The sequence below is a fragment of the Cyphomyrmex costatus genome, unplaced genomic scaffold (assembly GCF_001594065.2).
Source record: "Cyphomyrmex costatus isolate MS0001 unplaced genomic scaffold, Ccosl1.0 scaffold69, whole genome shotgun sequence".
NCBI lineage: Eukaryota > Metazoa > Arthropoda > Insecta > Hymenoptera > Formicidae > Cyphomyrmex > Cyphomyrmex costatus.
In genome coordinates, this window is record NW_017280255.1 from 2047792 (window position 1) to 2068307 (window position 20516).

At 26.8% G+C, this 20516-nt stretch overlaps 3 protein-coding genes across 3 annotated transcripts in view; all 3 read left to right on the forward strand.

The window, feature by feature from the left end:
- The window catches only part of LOC108780242 (uncharacterized), a 17477-nt gene extending 8668 nt beyond the window's left edge, over positions 1 to 8809 (forward strand). The window contains 8 exon segments of the mRNA XM_018547877.1: positions 390 to 725; positions 3478 to 3679; positions 3745 to 3912; positions 6082 to 6287; positions 6676 to 7011; positions 7280 to 7481; positions 7545 to 7700; positions 8756 to 8809. Of these exon segments, the coding sequence (XP_018403379.1) occupies positions 390 to 725; positions 3478 to 3679; positions 3745 to 3912; positions 6082 to 6287; positions 6676 to 7011; positions 7280 to 7481; positions 7545 to 7700; positions 8756 to 8809 (1660 nt within the window).
- A 3244-nt stretch (positions 8810 to 12053) lies between these two features.
- On the forward strand, positions 12054 to 14720 carry LOC108780226 (odorant receptor 49b-like). Its single transcript, XM_018547862.1, has 4 exons — positions 12054 to 12277; positions 13382 to 13583; positions 13647 to 13802; positions 14667 to 14720. The coding sequence occupies exons 1-4, from the start codon at positions 12054 to 12056 to the stop codon at positions 14718 to 14720; spliced, it is 636 nt and encodes a 211-aa protein (XP_018403364.1).
- Positions 14721 to 17832: 3112 nt separating this feature from the next.
- Positions 17833 to 19552, forward strand: LOC108780227 (odorant receptor 46a-like). Its single transcript, XM_018547863.1, has 4 exons — positions 17833 to 17888; positions 17986 to 18327; positions 18999 to 19200; positions 19271 to 19552. Exons 1-4 carry the CDS (start codon positions 17833 to 17835, stop codon positions 19550 to 19552), a joined length of 882 nt encoding a protein of 293 aa, XP_018403365.1.
- The last annotated feature ends 964 nt before the right edge of the window (positions 19553 to 20516 follow it).

Below are 20516 nucleotides of genomic sequence, written 5' to 3' on the forward strand. Positions count from 1 at the left end.
CAATATGATAAAATAATACGGTAAATATATTTTAAGGATAAATTTTAAGCTTTTATCAAATATATTAATCTAAATATTTTTTTATTTAATATTAAATATGTAATATTTAAAAAAATTTTATGTTAGATCATATCTATGTAGAATTTAATTTATTTTTTAAATTAAAATTTAAGATATTAAAAATAAACATTTATATTTATGAATAGTTTAATAACGAAAAATATATCTTAATTAATTATGTACTAAAATAAAGCCTAATTACCAATATTACTATTACAAAATAATTAATATTTCGTGATAAAGAATGAATATGAAGTCATTCTAAACACTTCATATAGATGTGTATTAAAAATAACATAGATGTAACAATCTCTTCAGTCGCTTTCTAGAAACAATACTTTGCGCTACACGATTATGATTGCGACAGCATGGACATTTATGAGTTTGATGTCATTGCTCACTAACTTCAGACATAGGAGGTTAACATATAGAGGATGGATACCGTATGATTATTCGTCTTATATAAAATTTTGTCTTACGTACGGTCAGCAACTATTAAGCACGTTCCACGGTGCTTCTGTAAATGTTGCTTGCGATACTCTCCTGTGCGGGTTTTTAATGCACATATGTTGTCAGATCGAGATCTTGGAATATCGTCTAAAAAAAAATGTGTGCAATCAATTTAGTCTGGACTATTGCATACACCACCACAACCGGATTTTTGAGTTAGTTTGTCAAACACACATATATGAACGGTGGAAAGCTAAATATTTATTTAATTCAATATTACTTTTATGCGTTAGTTATTTGATCAAAATTGTGATAAAATTATTACATATATTTTTTGTATTTTTGTTTTTATTTATTAAAAAAAAATTAATTTTCTTATGTCATTCTAAAATAAGTAAATAAATTATAAATTTTTTACACGTATCACTTGATACGGTAAAGAACTTATTATACGTATTACCGATTTTAGACATTTATGTTATCGTATTTATTATAAATATTTTTACTATATTTTATTAATATCTCTTTTAGTTTATTTTGTATATTTTATAATTTTTCATAATTTTTCCTATTACTACAATCAATTTAAAAAAATTAATTATAGTGATCAAGGTTTTATTAACTAATTGGAATATCAATATCACAATAGTCTAAAAATAATGATTCAAAATAAAGGAGTATAAAAGCCAATCAGCGGGATGTACGTTTAAGTGTGTATTAAATAATTTCATTGTAAATATATATATGAGACATTCCATTATAAATCGAACACTTTTCAGACGACTATTTTTTAAATCGCTTGAAACTTTTTTTACGTGTTCTAGGCATGAAAAAAGTGGACCCGTGTCTCGGGAATTTTTTTTTTTTTTTTTTCCGAAGATATCGGGATTTTAATTTTTGACGTGATGCGTTTTATGGCTTCATTCAAACCTTCATATCTCCGGTAAATTTTGTCGAAATGGAACGAATTTTTTTTCATTTTGAAGCTGAAAACGTCAGCTTTCTAATGCTTATTTTTTCAATTAGTGAATTTGCAAAAATAGCGGTGTAAATAACAAATTAATGTTTTAAAATGAATTTTGACATTGATGAACCAGGTTTGGTAAGTTGAAAAAAATTCCATTGAATTCCTCGTCAAATTTCCTAAAAAAAACATATTTTTCCAGAATGGTATCTTTATGGGCACTATTAGAAAAAAATTAATTCTTCCGCGGCGCGCGCACCTCCACGGCGCGCGGACTCCCGCAGGGACCGTCCGTCAGCCGGCGCGCTAGGTAATGTGCGTATGTATATAACATGCTCAATAATATATATATATTCCCGATATATTTATAGATTTTAAATCAGTTTTACGTAATCGATTATTATTTAAAGAATATGTCTATATTTTTTATAATACAATGTTACTGAAGTCAGTATTATTTTCATTTCCTTAGGTACATGTATGCACGCAGATTTTTTAAGAAAGGTGTAGATGATAGGAGTACAAATTATTATTTAGAATATTTGTAATGCAAAAATGTTTATTTCATTATTTTTACAATCAAATAATTAACTATGAAGCAATAATATACTTAAGTTATTGTAAGTAATTCACTTTGGTTAGAATGTCAAATCGCGCGTCAGTGATTTCAAATTTTTTTTTTTTTTTACGGTTTTTGCCAGTTGAAAACGCGAAGTTAATTTGTTTTCGTTGCTTTCATACTGCTCGTTCGTAAAAAACTCGCAATGGACATTTGGTAATGCCTGCTTAGCCCAATCAAACAATTCTTTGGGTGTCTGAATAGGGTTACTGGGTCTCTGAAGACTTGCTCGGGCAGCAAGCCTTTTTTGCGGCGGCAAAGGGACAAATTGAAATCACTGACGCGCGATTTGACATTCTAACCAAAGTGAATTACTTACAATAACTTAAGTATATTATTGCTTCATAGTTAATTATTTGATTGTAAAAATAATGAAATAAACATTTTTGCATTACAAATATTCTAAATAATAATTTGTACTCCTATCATCTACACCTTTCTTAAAAAATCTGCGTGCATACATGTACCTAAGGAAATGAAAATAATACTGACTTCAGTAACATTGTATTATAAAAAATATAGACATATTCTTTAAATAATAATCGATTACGTAAAACTGATTTAAAATCTATAAATATATCGGGAATATATATATATTATTGAGCATGTTATATACATACGCACATTACCTAGCGCGCCGGCTGACGGACGGTCCCTGCGGGAGTCCGCGCGCCGTGGAGGTGCGCGCGCCGCGGAAGAATTAATTTTTTTCTAATAGTGCCCATAAAGATACCATTCTGGAAAAATATGTTTTTTTTAGGAAATTTGACGAGGAATTCAATGGAATTTTTTTCAACTTACCAAACCTGGTTCATCAATGTCAAAATTCATTTTAAAACATTAATTTGTTATTTACACCGCTATTTTTGCAAATTCACTAATTGAAAAAATAAGCATTAGAAAGCTGACGTTTTCAGCTTCAAAATGAAAAAAAATTCGTTCCATTTTGACAAAATTTACCGGAGATATGAAGGTTTGAATGAAGCCATAAAACGCATCACGTCAAAAATTAAAATCCCGATATCTTCGAAAAAAAAAAAAAAAAAATTCCCGAGACACGGGTCCACTTTTTTCATGCCTAGAACACGTAAAAAAAGTTTCAAGCGATTTAAAAAATAGTCGTCTGAAAAGTGTTCGATTTATAATGGAATGTCTCATATATGATATAAACGTTTCGATCTTATATTAGGTCATCTTATATTTCCAAATTGTATACCGGTGCTAGTACGTTATTCTCAATATGTAATTAAGTTACTTATGATTGATAATTTATATATTATATACACATGTATATTTGGCGTTTATGCTCCTTTACTGAATAATTTTGACTTTGTTCTTATAAGCAATAAATTGTTTGTAACGCTGAAAATAAACTTGATTGCAGATTTGCGCAGATGGTGAACACAAGATTCACACAAATAATTGGATTCCAGTTTATGGCAAGTACAATGGTAACATGTTCTAATTTGTATCAGCTGACTAAGTCAACTTTGAACGCAGATCATTTTGCGCTAGTAATGTACACATGTGCCACGCTAATACAAATTTTTGTTTATTGTTGGTTTGGAAACGTAGTCAAATTAAAGGTATCTTTACAATGAAACATATTATTAAAGATTATAAATAATATATTAAACATTTTCTTCTGTAGAGTTTGCATTTAACAGACAGTATTTTTCAAATGGATTGGTCAGTTGTAGAAAATAGTGTTAAAAAAGACATCTTACTAATTATGAAGCGTGCAATGATACCTATTGAAATTTCTACTGTACATATTCTGACTATCAATTTGGATTCCTTCGTAGCGGTTAGTGTAAAAATATTTATTTTAATGCGATAATCTTAAAATAATTGATAGTAAAAAGATATCGAATAAAACTATACTATTGTTTGTTTCGTTACATTTAATTTACATAATAGAAATAATTTCTAATAAAATAAATGTAGTACTTATAAAATTTTGTAAATTTTTATATGTAAATAATCGCGCTGGCAAATAAATATAACCATTTTTATAAATTGTTTACATTGTTTTCATCATTTTAGTTGCTTAAAACATCATATTCCGTTTATAATCTATTGGTACGAGTCCAAGAATAATAAGAATATAAAAGTAGAAGAAGATTTTGAAATACAATTTCGTTTTATTAAAATAACTCAATAAATATTCATGTAATGTTATTATTTTTGGTGAAAGTTTGTTAACTATAGAATGGTATCAATTATAGGTAAAAGTTTTTCAAGAATATACGTGAGTTACAAAAAATTGAAACTAAAGAAAAGTTGCGATTATGGAATGAAAGCGAGATATGGAACAGTAATACTATTAATAATATACGATATAACTTTTGTATGTACATCTAATAACACATTTTGTTACCAAATTTAATTTAATTTATCATTTAGATGCCGCATTTAAGGCCTCCAAGTTAAATTACAAAATTAATACCAACGCAATCTTCAAAATTAAGTAACAATATACACTTGTAAAACTGTCTACATTATCTGCAAAATTGAAATACAGTTTCTATTATAATGTAATAAACACCAATGAAAAGTGGCTATACACTATCACGTTCAAGCTAACTGTGAAGAAGAAATTTTGACGGTCTTCAAATATACATCTCAAACTATACACATTATTGTGATATTCCATAATCGCCTGCTTTTCTTTATAAATAAAAAAAAGTGTAAACTTAATTTATTGTATCAATATATAATTGTAACAAAGTTACAATAAGAAAATTATTGTGAAATAATAATATTAAATGTTTATTTGTTATAAATGTAAAAAATATATGAATACGTATATTTACCACCGTTTTCGTTTTTAGTATATTTTATGTACCCCCCTCCCCCCCCCACCCAAAAGACATACAAGATACAAAACTTGTATTCGATATAAGCGTCTGATTATATCATAAATTTTTTCTGCTTTAATATAATGTAAATAGATCTTATAATACGAGTATATTTATATATTTTACCATCTGAATATGATAGAATATGAAGATAGAATATGACTTATCTTATATGATGAAGGAATTTGTAATACTTTTTTAATACAAATAGTGATATAAAAAGTATTACCGTTGTAGAAAAAGTACACAATTGTATGCATATGCATAAAACATAATATCAAAACTTGGTCGCTGTTAAGCTATTCGAATTTTTCTTTTGAACGTTTGACTATAGTCTTATAAAGTATAGCTTTAAACTGCTTTCTGATTCTATTACGTGTATATTTTAACAATCAATACTGAACAGTATATATCGTCTTCTAGAATTGAAGACAATAAATGAAATATCTGGCATACTAATACATTATATATAAGGCGATTATTCGCTTTTATGTTTTATTAATAAACTTTTAGAAATTTATTCTTTCCTCTTGAGATTGTATGACGAGTTTATTCTCCATCTAGATGTAAAAATGAAAAATAATATGTCCCTTGTATAATAAAAATTGCAAGTAGAAGTAATTCTACTAGCTATTTTACATTGGTATCGCAGTATTATTGGACTATAATATACTTATATTACATAAAGATACAGATATTAAATGTGCAGAATGAAAGAAATATCATTGCAGAAGAGAAATATTGTTACTATTGAAAACACATTTAACGGTGTACTCTTTTGAAATAATATTACCTGATGCTTCTTATCGTATAATAGAAAATCTGTCTAGTTAAATTCAAAGACGTATTGTTGTAAATACTGTTCAAAGATTTTTTTGAAAATTAGAATTCGCAACATACGTTATACATTCAAATACAATTATACATATGTATATATATATATATATTCTTTATTTTTTAATTAAACAATAATGCAGATGTTGAAATTGACACTTACAATCGCTATAATCTTTGGATGCTTTCGACCATTTTCGTGGACATCTCTGTTTAAACAGACAGTTTATAATATTTACAGATTATACATAATTAGCATGTTATATTTTTTCTCAATGTCGCAATTTATGGACATTGTTTTAAATGTTGACAATCCTTACGACTTCACTAATAATTTAAATACGCTCATGACTTCATCTGCTGCATGCTATAAGATGTTTATTGTGTGGTTAAATTATGAGAAAATTGCAGCGTTAATTAATTGTCTTACTGAAGAGCCATTCAAACCATTAAATTTGGATGAGATAAAAATTTGGCGACAATACGAAACAATAATACGGTAAATATATATCTTAATTAAATAATTTTTAACCTTTTTAATGTAATATTATTTTTTTACAGGCGTTTTTTATTTTAATATTGTATATAAATATTATTACGTATAATAAGAAAAAATCTTTTTAAAAATTATATTTAAGATTGTAAATTAATTCAAAAAATTTTAAGTTATTATAGATTTAATATATATATATATTTAGGAAAAATTTCAAGACAAATTTGAAGATAATAAATTAATTTAAAGAAATTAAATTAAATTATATTATAGTTTACTATTAAAAATAGTACTAGATATATCATTTATTTTAAAAAATAAACGCGTACAATTATTTAAAATTCGTATCAAAGCTTAGAACTTGTATATAACAATTTCGTCAATAATTTTATAGAAACAACACGTTACGTTATACAAGTTTGGTTGGAACGACATGCTCGTTTATGGTTCTCATGTCATTATTGACAGATTTTAGACACAAAAGATTAACATTTAGAGAATGGGTACCATACAATTACTCGTCTGACATAAGTTATTATTTAACATATGCTCAACAAATGATAAGTGATATCCATTGCGCTTGCGTAAATATCGCTTGTGATACTCTTCTATGTGGCTTCTTAATGCATATATGTTGTCAGATCGAGATCCTGGAATATCGCCTAAACAATATTTCAAATAATCAATTTACTTTGGGCTACTGCGTACGTCATCATAATCGAATTTTAGAGTTAGTTATCATATTACTGTCAAAAAATTATTCATCATTTAACATTGCTCTCATTAATATTTTTTAATAAAATGATGATACAAAGATTACATATTTTCCTTCGTATTTTTTAAGAATATATTATTATACACATTAATTTTTTAACTTAATTTATCATATAAATATTTCACAATTTTTCTACAATATTACGATAAGTAAAATTCATTTATAACGAAATATACATTATTATTAATATTATAGCGTCCTAAAATCTAAAATTTTATTGCAGATATGCTCAATTAGTGAATGTGAAATTTACAAAAATAATCGGATTTCAGTTTATGACAAGTACGATGGTAATTTGCAGTAATCTGTATCAACTAACCAGTTCTACTTTGAGCGCAAATCATGTTCCATTAATTATGTATACATGTTGCATGCTGACACAAATATTTATTTATTGCTGGTTTGGAAACAAAGTCAAATCCAAGGTATATTAAATAAAACAAATTACAGAAGACAATAAATAAAATATTTTACATATTATTCTACAGAGTCTTCAACTAACAAGCAGCATCTTTCAAACTGAGTGGCCAATTTTAGACAATAGTATTAAAAAGAGCCTTTTGCTAATTATGAAGCGTGTAGTAATACCCATCGAAATTTCAACTATATATGTTCTAACCATAAATTTGGATTCTTTTATGGCGGTTAGTATAAAAAATTTTATATATCGATGAAAATAAGCCATTTATATATATGGTGAAGCTGGGTATTGAATGCTTCAATTATAATTTTCGTTTGATTTTATATACTGCGTATGTAGATCCCTTTGAAATTTCACGGTCCAAATAACAATTTGTAAAAAAGTTTATCTTATTTTATGTAGTTAATATAGTTAGAACAGTTCTTTAAGGCTCCTGAATACTCAGCCAAGAACTGCGTGTTGATGGTAGCGACACCGAATTAGTCGGTGGCTAGCAAAACTGGTAGTACGCTACTGGTTATACACACAAGTGCAAGCTCATGTCCGTGTGCTCATTTTCGGGTAGAAGGGGAGCACACAGACACGGGTACATGCTTGTGTGTGTGTATAGCGCCTCGCCATGGTAAAAAGCTGAACTAATAGGCGTGGATGTTTTGACCAGTTTTGAAGACAAAATTTTTCTTGCGTGCCATTTCGTCAATATTTGCTTATTTGTGAAAATGTGACTTCCCTCGTACTCGTGAAAGTCCTAAAAAATTGGCGGAAATTGCAGTTATCGTGAAATTTTATACGTAAAAGCGTACATTTCACTCGTTTCATCAGCTATTAAACTGTGTGATTCTGCCCGAGTATAGGCTCACTTTACGTGCTTTTTACGACTATTTACTGACTATCAGAGGAGGAAAGGACAGTTTCCGCCAATTTTCACAAGTATTTTTGAGCGATCTCGCCTTTTAAATTTATCCAAATTGCCTTTATTAAAAAATGGGACGCAAGAAAAATTAATGTGTTTTTCTCGCCTACGACGTCACAATTCCAACATAGCCGTCGCCGGTACTCAGGATCCTTAAATAATTATTCAATGAATTCTTATGTTTCTAATTTCAATATATTCAAATAATAAAAATTGTTTTATTGAATAAGAAAATTTAAAAGTATTTTCATATATAATTTTATATAAATAATTTATAAACTTATTTGTGCAAAGTAATAGTTATCTAATATATTTATACATATGTACGAATATATAATCATTTTAATTATTTTTCAACATTTTAGTTGCTCAAAACATCGTATTCCGTTTATAATTTATTGGTGCGAGTGCAAGAATAATAAAAATCAGGTAACAAGCAAAATAAATGCTTTTCCTTATTTATTTGATTGAAATAATGAAAATAAGATATTACTGTTGTTAATATTTTAGTATTAAAAATAAATGTATACGTACACAGGTTTTCATATTTACATGTGCTTTTTATATATCAAAAGAAATATGACAAAATTAAAATTTTACATAATTATTTAACTAACACATATTCTGTACTTTAATATTATAAAAATAGATTATATTTATATTTTGTTACAATTTCACATAAATATGTTATCTTCAATAAAGTGTTTCATTAATTTTATTTTGTGGAAAGTAATTATGGGAATTGTATATAAAAATCATAGCAAGACAAAAAAATGATAAAAAATGCACAATGCCTGCGTATATGCATTATAGCACATAATAATATAACGTTAGAAAAGTTTAGGCCGTGTTAAGGTTGCGTTTCGTTATTCACTGAAAGTACTGAAAACCTATAGTATATACATAAATGTCATAAATTATAGATTTTCAATATTTGTAATGAATAATGGGACGCATGTGTTTTGTCTGTTCGATTATACAGATCAAGAGTCCATAATAGTGAATTTGTTACCCACTCCAACAAGTGGGGAAGTAAATAATCTTTTCTTTCATGCAAAATATTTATTAAAAATATATATATATTGTATAGGATATCTCAACAATATTACCTTTTTAAAAAAAGGAAAAAAGGGCGCCAAGTGTGCGTGTTCGCCTCACAAAAAGCCGTTACATATATTATTACAGTATACAAAAAATGAAATGAAATCTTTTTAGATTGCGTCAATAATGTGAAAGGAATATATTTTCTTGCCATATATATAACATATACTTTATTTCAAAAAGTAAAAGTACAAAAAACTTGGCGCTGCTAGACCTTTATTATTATCACAATTGACGTCAACATTTCCTACTTCAAGACGACGTAACGGCGTTCTCCAAGACGGGGTCCTATACTCCTCAGAAAAGTGCAAGAAGTCGACATACTGATGTAAATATTATTTAACAATATGCACCATATGGTGACTCCTTACATTATTCCAAGGGATATAAGGCACCGTCTTAAAGAACGTTGCGTCTTGGAATAGAAAATGTTGCCTATCGATTGCAATAACATTCAACCTTATTACAATGGACGGTGCAAATGTCAAAGAACCGCGACCGGGCTTAAATACACTGGGCAACAAAATTAACGCAACACCTGTTTCACTATATAAAAATATGCAAATTTCAAGATAGAACTTTGTCAAAAATCATCGTATCGAGATGTTTAAAAAAGCATTTTACAACTTGAAAATTCTACTTTTCAGATCGCTACTTGAAAAAGTGGTCTCACGGAGATTTTATAAAGTTACATAAACATAAATAAAGATATATCAGTTCTCAAAATTTTTTATTAAATTTGCAGAGTCCCATAAAGCAGACTAAAAATTGTACGCAAATGCAATTTACATTATTCGAAAGAGCGAATCTTTACCTTTAATTTGCCTTTTATGAAACTCCGTTCAATTTTTCTTTTACCGAGTTATTCAACGTTGAAGCAAAAATGACGCGATCGTCGTGCGATATTTGGACCGCGCACGGGTGGTGAGATAAGAGGGGCAGCGGAAGGCGGAGATGATTCAAAAATCGGTCGAAAGTCACATACACTTTATGTATGTTCACTTTAAACTGGCACCTTTATTTCAAAATATATCAGTTACTTTTCGTAGTAATATATTATTAATAGATAAAAAGGTTAAAATTTTGATTATCTTTTTTTGAACATGGCTTGAACTTTTTATTTTTATGATATGTTTTTTAAAATGTAATAAACACCAATGTAAAAAGTGGTTACACTATCACGTTCAAGCTAACTGTGAAGAAGAAATTTTAACGATCTTCAAATATACATCCCAAACTATACACATTATTGTGATATTCCAAAATCGCCTGCTTTTCTTTAAAAATAAAAAAAGTATAAACTTAATTTATTGTATAAATATATAATTGTAACAAAATTACAATAAGAAGATTATTGTGAAATAATAATATTAAATATTTATTTGTTATAATTATAATTGTAAAAATACATATATGAATACGTAAATTTACCACCGTTTTTTTTTTAAGTATATTTTATGTACCAAAACTTGTACTCGATATAAGCGTCTGACTATATCATAACTTTTTTCTACTTTAATATAATGTAAATAGATCTTATAATACGAGTATATTTATATATTTTACCATTCAAATATGATAGAATATGAAGATAGAATATGACTTATCTTATATGATGAAGGAATTTGTAATGCTTCTTTAATACAAATAGTGATATAAAAAATATTACCGTTATAAAAAAAGTACAATTGTATGCATATGCATAAAACATAATATATCAAAACTTGGTCGCTGTTAAGCTATTCGAATTTTTCTTTTGAACGTTTGACTATAGTCTTATAAGGCATAGCTTTAAACTGCTTTCTGATTCTATTACGTGTATATTATAACAATCAATACTGAACAGTGTATATCGTCTTCTAGAAATGAAGACAATAAATGAAATATCTGCAATACTAATAAATTATATATGAGGCGATTATTCGCTTTTATGTTTTATTAATAAACTTTTAGAAATTTATTCTTCCCTCTTGAGATTGTATGACGAGTTTATTCTCCATCTAGATGTAAAAATGAAATTAATATATGTCTTGTATAATAAAAATTGCAAATAGAAGTAATTCTACTAGATATTTTACATTGGTACCACAGTATTATTTGACTATATACTTATATTACATAAAGATACAGATATTAAATGTGCAGAATGAAAGAAATATCATTGCAGACGAGAAATATTGTTACCATTGAAAACACATTTAACGGTGTACTCTTTTGAAATAATATTACCTGATTCTTCTTATCGTATAATAGAAAATCTGACAAGTTAAATTCAAAGACGTATTAATACTGTTCAAAGATTTTTTGAGAATTAGAATTGGCAACATACGTTATATATTTAAATACAATTGAAGACAATAAATGATATATATTCAAACAATTATACATATATATATATATTCTTTATTTCTTAATTAAACAATAATGCACATTTTGAAATTGACACATACAATCGCTATAATCGTTGGATGCTTTCGACCATTTTCGTGGACATCTCTGTTTAAACAGACAGTTTATAATATTTACAGGTTATACGTAATTAGTATGTTATATTTTTTCTCAATGTCGCAATTTATGGACATTGTTTTAAATGTTGACAATCCTTACGACTTCACTAATAATTTAAATATGCTCATGACTTCATCTGCTGCATGCTATAAGATGTTTATTGTGTGGTTAAATTATGAGAAAATTGCAGCGTTAATTAATTGTCTTACTGAAGAGCCATTCAAACCATTAAATTTGGATGAGATAAAAATTTGGCGACAATACGAAACAATAATACGGTGAATATGTATCTTAATTAAATAATTTTTAACCTTTTTAATGTAATAATATTCTTTTACGGGCCCTTTTTATTTTAATAATATAAATATTGTATATACGTATAATAAAAAAAATCGTTTTAAAAATTATATTTAAGATTGTAAATTAATTAAAATATTCAAAGTTATTATAGATTTAATATATATTTGAGAAAAATTTCAAGGCAAATTTGAGGATAATAAGTTAATTTAAAGAAATTAAATTAAATTATATTATAGTTTACTACAATATTAAAAATAGTAGTAGATATATCATTTATTTTAAAAAATAAATGCCTACAATTATTTAAAATTCATATCAAATCTTAGAACTTGTATATAACAATTTCTTCAATAATTTTATAGAAAAAACACGTTACGTTATACAAGTTTGGTCGGATCGACATGCTCGTTCATTATTCTCATGTCGTTATTGACAGATTTTAGACACAAAAGATTAACATTTAGAGAATGGGTACCATACAATTACTCGTCTGACATAAGTTATTATTTAACGTATGCTCAACAAATGATAAGTAATTTCCATTGCGCTAGCGTAAACATCGCTTGTGATACTCTTCTATGTGGCTTCTTAATGCAAATATGTTGTCAGATCGAGATCCTGGAATATCGCCTAAACAATATTTCAAATAATCAATTTACTTTGGGCTACTGCGTACGTCATCATAATCGAATTTTAGAGTTAGTTATCATATTAATGCCAGAAAATTATTTATCATTTAACATTGCTCTTATTAATATTTTTTAATAAAATGATGACAGAAAGATTACATATTTTCCTCTGTATTTTTTAAGAATATATAAAGAAAATTAAGATAGATCTAAAATTTTATACACTAAGAAAAAAATATTTACACTTTATTATGTAATCGCTAAAAAATTGTACACATTGCAATTATTTTCCTAATGTCACAAATAAACATTAGTTTTACTACCATCTTATTAAACACATTGATTTTTTAACTTAATTTATCATATAAATATTTCATAATTTTTCTATAATATTACGATAAGTAATAATAAAATTCATTTATGACGAAATATACATTATTAACATTATTGTAGATATGCTGAATTAGTGAATTTGAAATTTACAAAAATAGTCGGATTTCAGTTTATGGCAAGTACAATGGTAATTTGCTGTAATCTGCATCAACTAACCAGTTCTACTTTGAGCGCAAATCATGTTCCATTAATTATGTATACATGTTGCATGCTGACACAAATATTTATTTATTGCTGGTTTGGAAACAAAGTCAAATCCAAGGTATATTAAATAAAACAAATTACAGAAGACAATAAATAAAATATTTTACATATTATTCTACAGAGTCTTCAACTAACAAGCAGCATCTTTCAAACTGAGTGGCCAATTTTAGACAATAGTATTAAAAAGAGCCTTTTGCTAATTATGAAGCGTGTAATAATACCCATCGAAATTTCTACTATATATGTTCTAACCATAAATTTGGATTCTTTTATGGCGGTTAGTATAAAAAGTTTTATATATCGATGAAAATAAGCCATTTATATGGTGAAGCTGGATATTGAATGCTTCTATTATAATTTTCGTGTGAATTTATATACTACGTATGTAGATCCCTAAATGCGCGCCGAAATTTTTTCAGACTTACAACGCAAACTATTGAACTACAGCAGTACTATCACGAGTTAAATTAACAATTTTTGATGCTCATTGCATCTTGGATCTTAATAATACGTTGAATGACATATTAAAGTCTATGAATGACATACTAAAGATCTGTAAATAATTAAAATATATTACGAAAAATATTACCTCGGCCGGGAGTCGAACCCGGATCGCTTACGCGCAAATGTCCATGCCAATTAGACTGCCGAAACCTTCGTTTGCGTTGTAAGTTTGAAAAAATTTCGGCGCACATTTAGGAATCTACATATGTAGTATATAAACTCACACGAAAATTACAATATTATAGAAGCATTCAATATTCAGCTTGACCGTAAATAGCTTGTTCTCATCGATGTTTAAAATTTCACGGTCCAAATAACAATTTGTAAAAAAATTTATCTTATTTTATGTAATTAATATAGTTAAAACAGTTCTTTAAATAATTATTCAATGAATTCTTATGTTTCTAGTTCCAATATATTCAAATAATAAAAATTGTTTTGTTGAATAAGAAAATAATAGTATTTTCATATATAATTTTATATTATATAAATAATTTATAAACTTGTTTGTGTGTGTGTTGTGTGTGTGTGTGCGTGCGTGCGTGCGTGTGTGTGTGTGTGAAAAATAATAATTGTCTAATATATTTATTCATGTGTACGAATATATAGTTATTTTAATTATTTTTCTACATTTTAGTTGCTCAAAACATCGTATTCTGTTTATAATTTATTGGTGCGAGTGCAAGAATAATAAAAATCAGGTAACAAGCAAAATAAATGCTTTTCCTTATTTTATTGAAATAATGAAAATAAGATATTACTGTTGTTAATGTTTTAGTATTAAAAATAAATGTATACATACACAGCTTTTCATATTTATATGTGCTTTATATATATCAAAAAAAATATGAAAAAAATTAAAATTTTACTTAATTATTTAACTAACACATATTCTGTACTTTAAAATATTATAAAAATAGATTATATTTATATTTTGTTATAATTTCACATAAATGTATTATCTTCAATAAAGTGTTTCATTTATTTTATTTTGCGGAAAGTAATTATGGAAATTATACATTAAAATCATAGCATGACAAAAAAACGATAAAAAATGCGCAACGCCTGCGTATATGCATTATAACACATAATAATATAACGTTAGAAAAACTTAGGCCGTTTTTTCAGTGTACATTGGCTTCTTGGTCTAATAGTATTACAAGCGTATACCTTTAAAGAATGTGATATGATTGTTATTTCGATTACATCAAATGTAAGATTTAATGTTCGAATGTCGCGATTCTTTTCAAATAATAGAAGATAATGTAATGAAATGTTGTACAGTGCGTGTACACAATGGGTGATGTGTATACACTAAAGTATATATTGGTCTATATTTTATTAATAGATTCGATCTATATTTTATTAATGAGTTATTGAGGAACTTTTCTCATTATTCTGTTGTGTAATTTTTTGTATTTCGATGTAGCGATAAGAAACATTTTCTATATAATGAAAATTAAACGTAAAAATAATTTTTGAATGTAAAACTAATTTATTTAATTCTATTGCAGAAACAATACATTAGAGACGTTTATTGTAAGTTATGGGTATTAAATATGCACAAGTATGAATATTATCCATTTATTAGCTTAAGTGCAAGAATAATAAAGGATAAGTAAAGTATTTTAAAGAGTTATATACAATACAATATTATAATATTATTATAAAACAATTGTAATAAAACAATTGTTATATAAATTTCAATATTCACAATATTTATTAACAGTAGCTGAAAATACATGTATATGACATTATATCTTTTATATTTTGAAACTATTTTTATATATATTAGAAAAACTATATATGTATATGTTGCAAAATTTAAATTAAATATTAATTTTTAATTTGTAGATAATATCAAATTCTTTCTACTTTTAATATATACAAATTTTATATATTATTATTTATATATTATTATTAAAGATAAATATGTAATATCTCGTATTACGTCTCATGGATTTTACTTCAATTTTTTCATTTAAAATGATTAAACATATAATATAACAAAAAATATTGCGCTATTAAAAGAAAAATATCGGAATTGCATAATCGTAGGTAAACGTAATATCAGAAACATTTAATTATTATTTCTAAATTCTTCTTTTTATCTATTTAACTACAGTTATATAAACGTACCTTTAACATGGACTCCTTAATTCGCCTGGATATGTTACGCATAGTAATCAATACTAGAATATCTCAATTCTCTCTACGAAGAATAGAAGATAATATAATAAAACCAGGACACACGACAGTATCTCGACACTAAGACAAATACAGCGATATCATAGTGCAGGACATATATGTTATACGGCGATGAGAAATATATATTAAGATGTCTAGTATATCAGAGGCTCCATCTTATATTTTATTGACAAATCATTAAAGTAATTTTTTTTTCTTTGTTGTGTTAGTTTCCATTTCTTTGTTGTGTTAGCTTCTATCTCAATGTATCAATAAAAAGCATCCGCTATATAATAAAAATTACGTGTACAAATAATGTATTGCATGTAACAGTAGTTCATCCAATTTTTTTTTCGTAGAAATATCGCATTGAAGGCAATTATTGCAAAATGTAGATATTAAATATACAGAAGTAGGAAATATCAATGGAAAATATTACAAGAGAAATAGCGTCATAAGTCTATAGACAGTTTACAGAACCCCACTGAAATTGTGTTATCTCGTTTTACATCTTATACAATAGAGATTCTAGAGAAGTTAAAGTTATCTTGAAAACAATGAATATTGACCCAAGATTTCCATTGAACTAATAATACATTAAATAACTGAACCTTACTATACGTATCTTTTTTGTTTCATTCTTCTTTCTCACAATACAATTAGACGTGACATAATGCAAGTTTTAAAATTGACGTATACAATCGTTACAATCGCGGGATGTCTTCGACCGCGAACATGGACATCTTTATTTAAACGAACACTATATAATATATACAGTATACAAGTGATTGGAGTTTTATATGTATTTTCATTGTTGCAATTTATGGATATTATCTTCAATGCCGATGATGCTGATGCATTCACAAACACCCTAAATCTAATGTTGACCACGTCTGCTTCATGTTATAAAATGATTATTATGTGTTTAAATTATGATGACATTATAACATTAATTGACGATCTTACTGAAGAGCCGTTTAAACCTTTAGATCCAGATGAGATGAAAATTCGACAACAATATGACAAGATGATACGGTAATATTGTCTTTTAATTGAGAGTAATTTTCATTGTTTCTTTTTCTGCTAAATGTTTCTTTAATAACATATTTTATAGACATGTAAGTGTATAATTAAAAATGTATTGAAAAGAAATTAAATTTTATTCTATTTATTTTTATTCAGCAGGATTATTTAAAGAATTGCAAATAAAAAATTTTAATTAATGTAATAATAAATTATTATACTTTTTTTAATCTACACTAAAATAAAATTCAATTAACAATGCGACAGTATTATGAAAAAATAACATATTATCTGTTATACAAAGAATAAACATATTTCAGTATTTTACTTTACAGTTTACATTAACCCGTAACGGTCACACCGGGTCCTTTGGACCCAAATTAAAGTATTATACTTTGAGAGTACAATGCCGCTGGGTTTTTTTTTTTAACACAAAAATTATATTTTTTATGAATTTTTATGTCAAATTTTGTCAAAAAAGGTCAAATCTTTTGCCAAGCATTTTTTACTATTAAAAAAAAATTTACCTACAATACTCATTGGATTACATAAAACAGACCTTAAACTAACTTCAGTTAAAATTTTAAGTCATTATGTCAAGTAGAAGCCAAATGACAACCAAATTTCTGCCATGGGTCCAAAGGACCCAGTATGACCGTTATGTTATTATTTCGAGATGTGACCTTTACGGGTTAAAATAATATGAATATAATATGGATATAATAAAATCCTTAATCACTTTCTAGGAACAACACGTTAGGCTACACAGTCTTAGTCGTGGGATCATTTTGTTTTACCAGCCTTTTAACTTCATTGTTCACTCACGTTAGACATAAACGGCTAAAGTACAGAGAATGGCTACCATACGATTATTCATCTAATATATTAATATATGGTCTTACATACATTCAACAAATGTTAGGTGGATATTATTGTGTTATTGTAAATGTTGCAATAGATACTCTCATGTGCGGATTTTTAATGCATATATGTTGTCAAATTGAGATCTTGGAAAATCGCTTGAAGAAAATTTTGAGCAAACAAATTACTCTGGGTTACTGCATACGTCATCATAATCAAATTTTCGAGTTAGTTATCATTTTAATATTAAAAAAGTAAATTTTATTAAGGATTACTGTTGTGCGCGCGCGCGCGCGCACACTCACACACACACACACACACACACACACACATTTCTTGTGATTTAGATATAGTATACCTATCCTCATGCTACTAAAGGTGCTTACTAAAAGATTGTTGAATTTTTGTAAGAAATTTTTTAGTTGTTATTTACACAAAAAAAATTTATTTTAAAATTACCTAAAATATGTAATGAATATTTATTTTTATTACGCATTATTTTAAAATATCAGAAGTTCATCGTACACGTTCAACATAATTTATTTAGCAAAACAGTGATGGAAGTCATGTAATTTCTTTATTCTATGTTTCTATTATTTAAAAAAAAATAAAAAATTCTATATGTCGGAATGATTAGAAAAATATTAAAAATTTTTTAATGTATGTTTTATACATTTAAATGTATCTAATATTGTTTATTATATTGACTTCCTTCGTCATATTATTGTAGATATCTATATTTTCAAGTACTTTATTACAACGTTAATGAGTTACTCTATTAATATATCTTAAATTTAAAATAATTTTTTATATATAATTATAAGAAGATTAATTCATCATTTATAAGAGGGATTTGTTTAACAGGTACAGCTTTCTATTAGCAAAATTTTGATTACAGATTCGCAGAGACAGTAAATGTAAAATTTACGAAAATAATCGGATTTCAGTTTTTATCAAGTACGATGATAATGTGTTCAAATTTGTATCAAGTGGCTAAAGCAACTTTGAATTCGGATCATATTTCATTAATTATGTTCACATGTTGTATGTTAACAGAGATATTCATTTATTGTTGGTTTGGAAACCAAGTTAAATTAAAGGTATATCTAATAAAATCGGATATTAGAAACGTGTAAGTATAATACTTTATATATATATTGTTTTTTGCAGAGTCTACAATTGACAGACAGTATTTTTCAAATGAATTGGCCAATCTTGGATAATAATGTCAAAAAAAGTTTATTGTTAATTATGAAACGTGCAATGACACCCATTGAAATTTCTACAGTATATATTTTAACGATGAATTTGGATTCTTTCGTAATGGTCGGTATAAAATTTGTGGGAAATATTTTCAAAAAGTCAGCACCTTTAAAAACCAATGATCTTGACTTATTTATCAAGGTAATGATTTTGAATAACCTTCAACAGGTTTCAGCTGCCACTCGTTAATCATTAAAAAATTTATTAAAAATTATTAATAAAATTATTAACAAAAAGCTTCTGCTGTATAAAAAATTCTGTTTTAAAATAACTTTTCTGTTTTAAAAACAAAAATTTTCTTCGAAAACATTATTTTCTTATATAATTTTTGTTTCTATAAAGCAGAGAATTTTTAATTTTTTAATTTTGTATCAACTCTCTGCGCGAAACAAGGCCCATCCTACCTTGCGCTTTATCTAGGGAGCACGACTTTTTGTAAGAAAGGAAATCTACCTACCTCCCTTCTATCTAGAGGCGCACGACTTTCCACGCAAAGGGGTGAAGGTAGGATAAACTTTGCTTTGCATGGAAAGTCGTGTACCCCTAAACAGGGGGAATAGTGAAGTGGACTTGGCTTCGCGCGTGGAAAGTTATCACGTAAGCAGGGAAGAGTGAGATATACTCCTGAATATTGTATACATATAGTAGAAATAAGGCTATTTTTTAATTCTTTTTGTTAATAACTTTCTAGTGAATAATGAGCAATGGTTAAAACCTGTTAAGCCAGCGGCACAATGTTGTTTTTAGGAAAAAAAAAAAACACCGTATGTCGCTGGCTTTAGAGATTAGTCTAGGTCATTGAATTTTGGAGGTGCTGACTCTAATTGTAAATATTTAAAAATAAATACTAATAAACAAAGCTGTTGATATCAAAACAATAAAAGGGATAAAGTAAAGGGCAATTCGAGAGTCATCGATAAATAGAAATAAGAAGTTATTACACATAAAAAATTAGAAATATAATTAAGACAAATTCAAACTGCATACATATGTAACTTTTCATATGTAATATTTTCTTATTTCTATTTATCGATAACTCGAATTGCCCTTTATTTTATCCTTTTTATTCCAAAAATATTTACATAAATATTGGCAAAAATGTAAAAGTAATAAAAACAGAAAAATAAGTAGAGTATTTAATTTAGATTAGTTG